The sequence below is a fragment of the Micrasema longulum genome, unplaced genomic scaffold (assembly GCF_059751315.1).
Source record: "Micrasema longulum isolate JH-2025_06_02 unplaced genomic scaffold, ASM5975131v1 h1tg002603l, whole genome shotgun sequence".
NCBI lineage: Eukaryota > Metazoa > Arthropoda > Insecta > Trichoptera > Brachycentridae > Micrasema > Micrasema longulum.
The window spans coordinates 28,034-41,893 of record NW_028279738.1 but is presented as its reverse complement, the minus strand read 5'-3'; the positions used below and the strand labels follow the sequence as shown (position 1 = coordinate 41,893).

At 31.7% G+C, this 13,860-nt stretch overlaps 1 protein-coding gene across 3 annotated transcripts in view; it reads right to left on the bottom strand.

Moving 5' to 3' along the window:
- The window catches only part of pHCl-1 (pH-sensitive chloride channel 1), an 88,971-nt gene that overhangs the window by 50,055 nt on the left and 25,056 nt on the right, over positions 1–13,860 (bottom strand). For all 3 annotated transcript variants that reach the window (XM_088240799.1, XM_088240800.1, XM_088240798.1), the window contains exon 2: positions 9,388–9,477. In XM_088240799.1, coding sequence (XP_088096925.1) covers positions 9,388–9,467 — 80 coding nt within the window. In that variant the 5' untranslated portion in view covers positions 9,468–9,477. The remainder of the gene's footprint in view (positions 1–9,387; positions 9,478–13,860) is intronic.

Sequence of the window (13,860 nt, the reverse complement as noted above, 5' to 3'; positions counted from 1 at the left end):
AATTGGTAGTGAAAAAACGCACAAATTAATTTTTATTTTTTGAAATATCTTAATTGATTTCTACAGTAAATTTCAACACGAAAATATTTATTTCTCAAAACCACTTTTGTATAAATTATTATACATTTAATGTTTGATTCAATATCGAGTATCGTAAAGGAAAGAAATTTGTTGATAAAAAAATTATTAATGCGTGCTTTTATTCAAACATCATTATTTCACAAAAAGAGTTTTCGTTTTTTTCTGGAATAATAAATCTGTTTTTGTCAAAATGGATGAAAAGCTAAAATCGCAAATCATCCTCGAGCAGAAATCCTCAATTATTAGTCTTATTTAATGATCTGTAGATATGTAATTGGATCTGTAATTGGAAAGTAAACACTACTTGTTTTAACAAACGAGCAAACAAATCACCACCTCGTTTCCCCATAGGGGTAGGAAGAGAGGACAGAACGCCATGTCACATAGTCTTTGGAAACTTACTTTCCACTACATTCATACATCTTCTGATGGTTATTCCGATTTTGGACATGTCCATCTTAAAGTATTTGTTGGATTTGGTGATACCATGTCTTCCTCGATTTCTTGCATCCATCAACATTTGCATTATAAATATTTTTACCCCTTTCTTTCGCTGCCTATTCACTCTACATATCCAAACCAACGAAGAACTTCTTTCTTGATTTAGTCTATAATGCTTATGTCAGCCTAACGTGATTCTCAATTCTCGACATTTATGTAATTTCGTCTTCTGTGTGCGTAACAAAAAGTTTTCATATGAATGATTGAGGGGCGTTTTGGTTGTTTAAAAGAAGTAGGAGTAACAGTTACCGTTTTAATTATTTTTTTTAAAACGGTTTTAAAATAATAGCTTTTTAAAACTGTTTCTAAACAACAGTTTTTTAAATCATTTTCTGAATAAAACTTTAGAGCAGAGTTAGCTAAAAATCTTGCACAATTTGAATAACTTTACAAAACTAAGGTCGGGTTGTGGTCCCGTGGCTAGTGTCTCGGACTCACGGATCAAAGGCCCACGGTTCGAATCCCACTGTACCCTAACTTGATTTCAATTGTTGAATATTAAGTTATTTACAACTCGTTTAAAATGGCCCTCAAAATCAAATATTTAGATTATACATAAGAACACTAAAATATTTTTTTTTATCAATAAAAAAACTATTAAACTGTCATTTAAGAAACAGTTTCACATTTTTTCATAGAAACAGGGGTGGCCTCATGTTTTTTTTTAACCACGTAAGAGTTATTTTTTTTTGTGAAACTAATTCAGCTATTTCTGAAGAATATCTATTTTAAAACAACTGTTATTTTTTTTTTACCACCCCTTATTTAATTTAATTATAAACGCGCGTTGAAAAATAAAACGTTTACTTGGTTCACCAACTGGGAATAACACATAAGCTTATTTCACATTCAAACCCATTGTATGTAATTTAACTTGTTTTTAATTCACCTTTAAAAAAAAATTCAATAATAACATTACAGTAGATATTTTGAAAGAAAGTTTATTATTTAAATTTTACACTATAATATGTAAAATCAAAATAATTATTTTAAATATAAACTTGTCATAAACCTGTTTTAAGTATAAGAATAATACGAAGATAAACATTCTGAAATTAAACATTGTAAGGAAACGGAATATTAAACTAATATCTTATATGAAAACCATCGTAAAACGAAACATTTCAAGCAACATAAAGATATTTCCGTTGGTAACGAAATGTCGTGACCCAATAATATTTAGTTAATGTATGTTTTATGTGACCTTAAGATTGCGTGACCTTGACCCCATTACAGTGAAACAATGAAGGGAATGTTATGATTTTACTTAAATGCTTCCATTCGAAAACAAACGTTTTGAATGTAAACTTTGCTAAAAAGAACACTTTCGTTACGTTTGCTTATATTAAAACAAATTATACAGTCATGAGATACCCTTTGATTACAAAAGTTGGAGAATTTTCTGGTAGATATGAGAGTTGGGGAGACTGGTCCGAAACGATATCTCGGAGTAAAATGATCCATATTAATATTTATTTACTAACGACTAACGACGAATTTTACTAACGACGTCTAGGAAAAAACATATGCATTGCATGGCACTGATGTGAAGTTAGCAACGGTAGAAATCTCAGAACGTACGACGGATCATAACGAAATTATTGACGAAACACTGAAATTTGTTAATTTAATCTAAGGTAAGCGCTTTTTAATGTTCCTAAAATATATCGTGAGCATATGAGGAAATCTAGCCAAGTCAGAATTCTTGTTTGTTGACAATCAAGATTGAACTTTTTATATGGTCGCAAACGAATAGTTTTGCTATTGCTAAGTTTATTTTGCTTTACACAGACGAAGGATTAGTAATATTAAGCGATTAAGCGAATTGTACCTGCAGATATTTACGAACAAAGAAGTAATAATGATCTCCCTTACAAAACAATCAAAACTCTGCCTGTTCGAGGACTACTGTGGCTTTGCATCATTTTGGAACAATTTAATAGTAATACATTCAAGTTTCCTCTCAAACATAAACATAATACACGCTTCACGTCTAATGATGGCTTGGTAGTACCAAAAGTATGTAATAAATATGGAAATAGAACTCTCAAATATTTAGTACCTAGAATTTTTAATTTATTACCAAAAGAACTTAAATTCAACTCACATTGTAACAAGAGCAAAATAAGAGAGTGGCTACTCGATCGATATTATGTTAGTATGAAAGTGTTTTGATTTTTTCAATGTTTTTTGTATAAGATCTACTCTAACTTGCTAAACTAACTTGATATATATACAATTTTAAATTTTGTAAGAAAACTTTTAAAAAATAGGTGGACTTGATTTTTTTTACCAAAGGATCCAGGACTAAAGCTTAAAAAAAATTAGTTGGCTAGTTTTTTTTGTATGCTTACGATATGTTCCTGTATTTTTTGTTAGATTTGTTATCACAGTATTTTAGTGCTTTTCAAGTAGATATTAATTTGGATATTCATTCTTTCAGATTCGTTTCGTGTGAAGTTATATTTTTATTTAAAAAAAGCCGATACACGTGAGAAATCATTATAATTTAAATCATTTACAAATGTGTACAAAATAATCGCTTTATAGTATTTCGCAAGAAAAACAAAACAAAAATACAATAGCAAATAAAAGAAAAAAGGCTTAGGTGATTGTAGCTGAGGAATCAAATATATTATAAAATAATGAAACTACTTAAATGTTTAATTTAAATTTGTTGCAACAGAGAAGGAGAACATTTTTGAAAAGGGAATATGTAAGTCTAGGCATTTCTCTTTTGCAACGAATTTAAATATGAATAACTCCTTAGGGAGGAAATCCAGCTAGTCTGCAAGCATTTGGACGTACTCAAAACTTTGCTACTAAAATGTGTTTTTTTCAAAATTGCTCTTAGTGCAACAGTGTTGACCCAGTCTCCCCTATAAGCACGAGATAGTAACCGCCACTCGCACTGCCATGCGCCATCTTACAAAAATGTATTTTTTCCTATAAGTCATATTTTCTTCTCCATAGGCTTAAGAAAAAAAAATATGGCGAACAATGCAGAAGAATAAATTTGTAAAATATTTCTGTTTATTTTCTCCGACTGGTTTTAAAAGATATAATACTTGTAAAAACTTTAAAACCCTTTACTGGATTAGAAAGATTTCAATCAAAAAACGATACAACTGGAACAGTTAAAGCCTTGCATTTGTGTAATGGGGTTACATGCCCTATAATTATTTATGGATTTTAATATATTCAGAGTTACTTTGTCCGGCGGTAATTATATTCTTTATTTATATTAGGCAATATCTGAATATTTGGGTTTTTTCTTTCTCATCCTTCTTTTCTTCTCATTTGGCCTCCTCTCTTTATAGTATAGTGTAGATTTTTAGTCATTTTTTGTTTCAATGAATAAGTGACGATACATATATCTGGAATACGTCCATGTACCTGCTATTTATTTTCTTAAACTGAACATTTTGGGTAGATAGGAAGAAGTTGCCTCAAGGCAATTTGCCCACCCTTATATGTGTATAAAATGTAAACAAATTGTCTAATAATAAATAAAAAATAGACAAATCAGTATTCTAAGAGTATTAAAACTTTTATGTACTGCGTAAAAAATTCCTTCGGGTCACTGTGTTGAGGTTGAGAAATGATGGCCTGATAATTACTGTCTCTTTTTATCTTATTGAAATTATATGTGTAATATGATTACATCTCTTTCTCTCAAATGTTTTATACATTTGTCTCAGGGTACTCAATATTTGGTCATTTTTTAAGATCTTGATGGAAAAAATATTTCATTCAAAATTATCTAATAAACCTAAATATGGGATTTTTTTATTTTTATTTAAGTGGTTACGCCATATTTAATGTATGTCTGTTACACGATATATTTATTTACAATATTTTGAGTTTGTCCAAATTTTTGTAGACAAGGACTGGATTCAGCTCCCTGGGGAGCTGTTTATATTAACATATTACAACAGAGATGAAGAACATTTAAGAAAAGGTAATATAGAAAAATATTGTTGATAAATTACCTGGTCCATGAAGAAGTATAGAAATTGAAAAAATAACATTTTCAGGCGTTGCCTAGTATGTAGGTGAAATAATTCAATTCAATGAATCTCACCTGCATAAATAAAGGTTTCAGCTCTTTAACTTCACAAACATCAACAGATGAAAGAATTGAAGGAATATAGATGTTCAAATATAGGCAGAATGGTGAATGTTACACAGTGTGTAAAGTGGCCCCTTAAACCAGCCATTGACAGGTCATAAGCCCTGTGGATGCCTAGACTTCTGTATTACCTTTTCTTAAATGTTCTTCATCTCTGTTGTAATATGTTAATATATTTATTTGCTGCTTACTGAGCCCTGATTAATATGTTGCGATGTCTACTGTGGATAGGTACTAAATTTTTGTCACCGGCCCAACATATTCAATATTCAACATTATTCAAATGTATAGAACAAAATAAAATAACCGAACTGTCAGCGTGCACGTGCTTTTGATATTCTCACCGCGATCGCAAATAAGTTATTTTTGCGATCAATAACTCACTTAGTCCACTGAGTCGTGTAATAATCAAGGAACCACGTCAAGTGTCCCTCTATCCTGACCACAGGATCTGATCTGATCCTGACTGCCGCGAGAGAAGTTCCAAACAATAAGGTGTCAGAATCCTAGTACAAGGTAGGGAATTGCATTTATTGTATTATGGTTCAATGGCAACGTAGATAAAGATAACACACCCGCGAACCAGACCAATTTTCGAGTATTCATCTGCCAACAGGCAAGTGGCGCAATCAGTAAGGTTAACTTGAATATTACAAAAAAATTCGTGGTAATATTCATAGCAGTTGCCAAGATATTAATTAATTTAGTGCAATTTGCAACGCCTCCGCCGCTTACATTACAGGAATGGTTGGGTTAAAATACCAGTATTCGATGTAGACACAATAATCATAATCTGATAAAGAAGAAATAATGTGTACTTTTCAAACTCATTGAAATTGATGAAAACTAAACGAATAAAAAATTACGAATATCAACAATAAAAAACATTAATCATGTACACAATTTGATATTTTCAAGCACAATTCAGAAAAATCAAAGTTGAAATTTCCCTTTAAACGATAAACCGTTTATAATCGCAACAAAATGGATCACATTGTTATACAGTATGATAAGAAGACATTCTCTTCCCTGGTAAGACATTTCTGACATATTTCGCTTCATCAACTGCCATGAAATTCTGACATGCGCCGCTCAATTCTAAAATACCTAATTTTGCACCGGTATTTTACATAAAACGGGCAAAGCCATGTTACTGACTACTTTTGCACGAATAAAAAAATCAGTAGTAAAATTCATGATTTCTAAATCTTTTAGTTAGTCTCAGGGATCTGGCCGGGTTCCGATGTAACTTATTTTTTATTTATTTACTCATTCATTTTTATCCTATCAAAATAACTGTTATGTTATTTGGATGTATACAAAAAAAGCGATTTGCTTATTAATGTTGATAAATCGAAAGTGATGGTTTTTGAAAGGGATGAAAATATAACCAAATGTGAGTCAGTGTGAACGGAGATATTCTGAATCAGGTAGAAGAATTTGTCTATCAGGGAAGTATGTTTACTAGGAAAGGAAAGACTGAAAAAGATTTTAAAAGGATGGTTAGTGCCTGGAACAAGGTAAACGGTGCACTAAAATCTACTTTGGCAAACAAATTTTTATCGCAGGAGGCAAAACTGACAGTTCACAATGGAGTTCTAGTGCCAACTCTAATGTATGGTAGCGAAGTATGGAATTGGAAAAATAATGATAAAAGTTGGTTAAATGCTGTTGAATTGCGATCCCTCAGATGAATGTTTTGTTAAACTATGTATGATAGGTGCACAAATGTCGAGATCCGTGAACTGTCTAAGGCTGAGACGTGCATTATCGACAGAATCAAGGAAAGGGTGCTGCGTTGATTTGGACATGTAGAGCGAATGGACAGCGAAAGAACGGCTAAAAGGATCTACGATGCAAATGTTGATGGATACAGAAATAGAGGAAGACCGAAAAAGACATGGCACGATTAAGTCGATCAGAATCTTGAAGATGGACAGTTGTATGAATGTAGATGAAGCGAGGTCTGTATGCAAAAACAGAGTGATATTGTGTTGTATCCTCTCTGCTTACCCCTACGGAGAAACGGCGTGAAGGATTGTTTGTTTGTTTGTTTGTTTATTTGTAAAAATAAAACAAAATTTTAAAGACATTACATTGGGAAAACATATCAGGCCAGGAACCCTTGGGCACATCTTAATATTATGATGGCATAATAATCTCCAATAGCAAAAGTATCTACATCTTAAACATACAAAGCTTCACTGTCAAACTTTGTATGATGTCAATCAGTTTTAAAACAATAAACAATAAATTCGAAATATTAATATTTCTTTATAGCTTTTTCATGGCATACTAAAAAATTAATATTATATTAGGTATAAGGCAAATGTTAACGTTATAGGAAGAATAATAAAATATTTCAAGGGTTTTCACACTCCTGAATCTATCTTAAGGCCTATAAATTCATCATAATCATCATTTCCTTTCAGCACCAAATGGTGCATAGGGAACTGCCTCGGTACACCAAAAGCAGCGTATCTTGATCATTTTTGTTACATGAAGATATGATGATCAGTCTTACGCTTCAGGTACCAGTCCCGGAACTATGAAATATTCTAGTGTATTACATATTTGATATAAAATAAATATTTCACATCAAATATGTCGGGAATCGTACCCGAGGCCTCTTGCATGGTAGGCAAACAAGCTGACCTTACAAAATGAATTGGCTTAACCAAAAAAATAAATGCACGTGTTTTACATTTTTAAAAGTAAAAATTGTGTGAAAATCTAAATGCATAAAAAACAGGAATTGCTTAAATCAAACATATGATATTTGTATTGTCCCATGTAACACAATAGCTGCTTAGTAAAAATTTAAATACTTTGTTTTGACTATAATTTTCCTTATTTAATATAGAGCGCTTTTTCAAAAGCAGGCATTTTTATAAAAGGCCAGCAGCTCAATGTTTATCACCAAAAAGCCCTTAAACAACTTTACCGATCACGATGGTATTCGATTAATTTACCCGCGATATAGCGCATGATAAATTGTGCACAAGCAATTATAACTTTAAAAAACAAATTTATTTTACTTACAGTTTAAGAGTATTTTATATTTCATGAATAAAATAATTCAACGGCGCCAAATGATACACATGTCGCAAAACGTAAATATTTCGAATGATGACATTTAATATTAGGTGTTGCCACGGTTAAAGTGTGGCAATATTAAAAAATACATTATTCCCGATGGATAATTTTTAATCGATGTTCGATTGGAATTGCTTAAATGATAAACAATCACCATGAGAAGTTTAATCGCGTTGGTAATTACCAACAAGTGCGGACATTGCGATTGAGCAACATATAGATCTTGCAGGTGCCTTTATAGACAAAAAAGATATTATTTAACCCATGACTTAGATTAATAATTGATGTTAAAATTAACGTTTGCGTAAAATGATCATACTCGAGGAGAACTTCAGAGTGAAAATGTACCGTAAAAGCATACAACTTGAGACAGTTTTCATTTTCAACTGACTTTATTATCTTTTTATATATTTTACATTACTTTTTCAAATTTAAACACAAATTTGAGTCAATTATTCAGGTAAAAGAAACATACCACATATATGGACATATTAATATACTTCAATTCCTTTTTTATTTTTTTGTTGCTGTCCCAATTAACCTGCAAATGTTGCAAACATGAGACACAATAAGAAAGCCGTAGTTTTCCATGTAGCATTTTAATGCTTTAACCACGAGACAATAAAAATTAAAAAAATATTCAGTTTCCACGAATAATATTGTAAAAATGTTATGCACAATTGGAGAAATTAAATAAAAAAAAATTCAGCTTCAAAATACATGGTATAATTTAAAACGCTTACGTCATCATATAAAAAAATCCAATCAAAAACAAAATAAAATTTCTTTCAAAAATCTAAAAAAAAAATTAAATTTAAAAAACTGCGTAATTTGAGACACGCTAGAACAATAAACAAATATTAAAATGCATACACTATCTTCACAGTCTGTACTTTTCTGTAATAAAATAACTACTGTAGTCGTACCTATTTATAAAATAATATAGTTTTTTCCTAATTATTAAACATAACTATTAGTAGATATTTGAGACTTAATAATTGAGACTTATGTACCTAATTTGAGACATAGTCTCAATTTACCTTCCAAAAAAATGCTTTCATTTCTGCAAATTTTTAGTTTTACTCTACCAACCTACGCTGAAAGTGTCAAACATGGCGTTTACTTGTTTACGGAAAAGTGCCTCACGAAATCGTATTTTTAAATCGATTTAAATCACTAAAGTTTTTTGACTAATAATAGAATTTTGAGGCAAATGTAATTCAGAAATACATTTGAATTAAAAACAACGCCAATTTCTCAATAAATAATAATTACTTTGTTTAAATTTCCTCTTGACAGCAATTATACGTTCACGAGCAAACACTTTGGAAGGACACTGCCAGTGCTGCCTGAGTAGCAATGACACCACATGTAATATTATGTGCCGCGGAAGTTTCGTCTCAAATTACATTTAAGTCTCATGTTCTATGCTTTTACGGTTGTCAAATTTTCTTCCAAAATATTCCATATTTCTACCTATTATTTTAAATTCTTTGGTTATTACTTTATAATCGTAGAACTTGGTTTTATCATTTAGACTGAACACCTTAAAAAATATGAAAAAAAACGTAACTTACATATCCGAAGCCAATGCTGACACTTGACAAAGCATGAGAGAGAAGGCTACAGCGCGTGCCAAGGCGCATGCGCAACCCATATTAGGACATCTGTAACAATAATATAAAAAAGGCATAAGTTATAATAAATTATTTATAATAACAAATATGCTGGGTTCATGATGTAAGTTTAGGTGGTGGGTAAAACTTTTATTTTGCATAGCCCAAACCGTTATTTAAAACCTGAAATTTTATTTATAAATGCACCTTCAAGAAACGCCTGAAACGTTAATAAATATCCTCAGAATCCTGAACTCCTAGAGTTTTTACTGCCTTTTTTTTCTCTTTTTTTCTCCTTGGTTCCGCTTTCTCTCTCCTTCCAAACTCATTATCTGATCCCATATTCCTCACCATTTCAAACGTATAAAATAATGTACTTTTAATTTTTTTATTAATGTTAATATGTGCAAGCCTTATCTCCCAATAAAAAAAACAGCTGTTATTTTTAATTAATTATTTTTACATATGTATGTATCTTTTGATACATATTTATGGTTTTTTAGAACAAAATTTTGACCAATCTCTTCTTTTGACCAGTGTATTTTTTGGTTCACAAGTTTTCTTTTCTATTTTGTTTTATTCATTTAACTTTTTGTATATAATAAACTTCTTCATCGACTTCCTTTTTCTTTTCCAAAACATTAAACGCTTTTGTTGTGATAAAGAAGAGATGCATATGAGCAAAGGTCACGCCAGTTTTGGGTATTGAATATTTAATGATTTGGTTTATTTTATCTTTTTCAGTTGTGAGTGATAATCCTTTTAATGTTAGTACGAGTAATCTAGGTCGTTGTAATTTATTAAGTATTTGTTTTATGTTACTGGTAATCTGTTATTGTTTTAATAATGGAAAATCAACAATCCTTTATTCCAGGTATCACTTTTCCAGACCCAGTGGCGCATAAGGCACTGTGTTGGTAAACCAAATGCAACGTATTTCGATCTTCTGTTACATTTAACTAAAGCACGCAGAAACAATGAAATGTTGCACTTTTGGAAACCTCGAACATCAATATTTTAAGTCCGCTACCAGGAATCGAACCGAGGATCTCAAGTCGACGAACGTGCCAACCATTTTGTAATGAGGGGGAATTAACGCCACTGAGAGCAGCCATCGAGAGCACCCGCAGAGTTATGTTCTTCATGAACAGGTATAAACAAAACAAAATATTCCTAATTCAATTTAACAGTAAGTCAATAAATCTTAATTAAAAGCAGAAATTAACAAAACTGAGGCAGGAGTTTATAAAAATTTAGTTTATGCAAAGTAATGCAGATTCTACGGGCAAAAACTGAAGCCAGCACAGAAAATTTAAAAGTTTTCCCAGAATTAAAAAAAGCTTCCTCCGCTGTTTTTTCAACCCCTCAAATATTTATAAACGAAATAAGGGTTATTCAGACAGCGATACCAAGCGAATTATTCAACGTTTTAAAATAATGCTTCAAGTATTTAAGCAACCCTTAAGCATATTTTATGAGACACGTAGAAAAGTTATTTATATACCAAATGTTTAATATTTGTACAAATATGAAAAGGAAAAGCGTTAAGATTCGGTTTAAATATTGGGTTTATATAAAAAAATAAAACGAAATACCCGGGAATGGTATGGAATACAAACCATCTAAATGCATTACTGCCTATTCTGAAAAAAATGCATTTGAATGTTATACTCATTAAAAGTCTTTTACGATCTTCTAAATTCATGTTTTGGAGATGATTCATACGCATGAAACTATTTAGTTCTATTAAATTGTTTCAATAGTTGAGATTACGAAAAAAATATTTTGAAAATGGAAATATTAGTTTTTACAGAAAAAAGTTCTTTTAATGGATTCGTTCCGACGTTTCGTCAAGCATTGCAGCAGCACCTTCTGAGTAAACTGTAAAGTGAAATGCACACAATAGTAACTGCATACCTACCAAATGTCTATAATGTTACTGACAAGATAGTCAAAGTGCTTAAGAAACAAAACATTTTTACAACATTTGGATTGTGGGAAAAATAAAGGACCATTTATTAGGACCGGAAGACAAGAACCCCCAGGAAGCAGATTGTAAACTGAGCTGCAAAGGATGTAATAAAGTGAATATTGGATAAACAGGGCGCACAGCAAAGAAAATAATTGGCGATAATAAAAGAACATGTAAACCTGTGCACCCTGAAATGACTCAAAATTAGACAGTGGAGAGACTATCACTTCCTCTCACTTCTGTTCACTATACTTCATTGTCCTAACCCTCCTGTATTCCTCCGTGAAAAATTTCAACGCTTATTAGTTCGTGGTTAACCTCTTCGTTTTAATTCTCAAAGCACTCTCTTAATACCCATCCACTATTATTATTCCTCTTTCTTCTCTAACTCACATAGGTATATGCGGCTCGACTGTGAAATCATCTCCCATCCACCATCAAAGATGTTTCTACAGTATCTCCGTTTAAATCAGGTCTGAAGAAATTTCTGCTTTCTCTTTCTTAATCTATCCTCCTTTCTTTTTTTCTCTTAATTTCTCTTCCTTTCCCATTGAGTAAACATTCAGGTTAATATTGATTTAACGCAATTGTTTTATAAATAAGTTATATCTATTTTTGAATAAATTTAGTTTTTAAATTTATTTTCTATTGAATACGTTATGTAACTTAAATCATATAAATAAAACTTATTGGTTGGTTGGAAATTGACATTTGACAATAAGGTCGCCAATGTCCAACATCTGCAATAGCGTTGTCTATAGACTTAATCTAATCAATTATACTTGACTCAGATTTACACTTTCGCCTGATTTCATCATTCGTAACCCTTTCATACATTGAGTTTCCATACATTCGTCTAAGATATCGCATTTCAACCACGTTCACTCGGCTTTCATCCTTCCTATGCCAGTTTCATGTTTCCATACATTAGTATTGGGACTAAAACTCCGTTGTGCACTGCCACTTTAGCTTCGATTGACATATTTTTTTAGCAATCACTGTGCTTAGTGCGCCATTCATTTTGTTGCCCGCATTCATTCTCCTTTCAACATCTTTTTCTACTCTTACATCTCTTGAAAACGTGCTTCCCAGATGCACAAACTCTTCTAATTTTACATATCAACTTTTTTTTAACTAAATGATTTACAATAAAAAATAAAAAAAACTTTTATTGGCATTGCAAATAAATTTTATTTTGGCGCTGAAACTAAAATTTAATTCCTACACTTTAGGTATTAGCATTTTTATACCTTGGATTCCTCTCCATTCTTTAATTTAATTAATTAAAAGGAAACATACACATTCTTCCAAATAATTAAATAAGACGTTAAAAAAACAAATTGTACAACTAAAAAAATTGTTAATACTTTCCATAATATTTTTTTTTTACGTGTCATATAAAGAGCATGTGGGGTGTACAAACAGCTCCCAGGCCTCATTTTCGGCTGCCGATTCCTTTGTAACTAAGTAAGGTTCACGTCCCGTTATTTTAAAATATGCTTCAAAGCGTCAGCAGTGAACGTCCAGGAAGACAAAAACCTGTTTTAAAGTAGACGAACGTGATGAAAGCTCACGTTTCATACAATGTCAAACCACGCACCCTCAAAATTGTTTCTAGATGCCTATTTTTAAAGCTTAGGATTTTGTTGTTTTTAGCCCTTGTAAGGTGCTACGAATCACATTCATAGTGGAAACTGTAGCGTTAAATAAGCGATATTCGGTTTTTTACTGTATACATAATAAAACTCTATATATACATATAAACCGAATATCTGTCTTTATACTACTAAAAGCTGCACCTGCATTTATTTTACATTAATTTTATCCGCACTCCCAGCTGCTTTTCAAACCTGCCATTTTCCATTACATGCACGTCCAGGTATAGTACGTGCCCCGTAACTTTGTACTTTTTACTACATTGAAAAGCGTCGTGTACTATAATACACGCAACGATTCAGCGCAGTGCCTTATACATCGTTGGGTGTGGATGAGTATCAGAATATACCACAAGTATATAATACATTACCAGCATATTATATTTCATGGCGGTAAACCTAAATAAAACCCGGGTGCAAATATGTGTAGCTACCTTTTTTTATAAGTGAAGAGGTAAATGAACAGGAATCTATGGTAAAAGAATTATACTAGGCCCCTAGAAAGATCGGTCTGGAAATGAATATAGACAAAACCGAGATTTCGAGTCCAATACCTAGCAACACATGTACCGGAAATAAAACTATCGGTGCTGTTGACGAGTACATTTACCTTAGGCACAAAATCGAATTGTGAAAATTTAATCAAACTGCGGAACTGCCTAGACGAATTGGGTTAAGTTAGGCTGCGTTTGGAAAGCTGAAACACGTTTTCACAAATAAGGAAATTCCAAATAATCTGAAGGCCAAAGTCAACAACTTTTGTGTTCTACCGGTGGCAACATACGGCCTTGAAACCATGTCACTCAC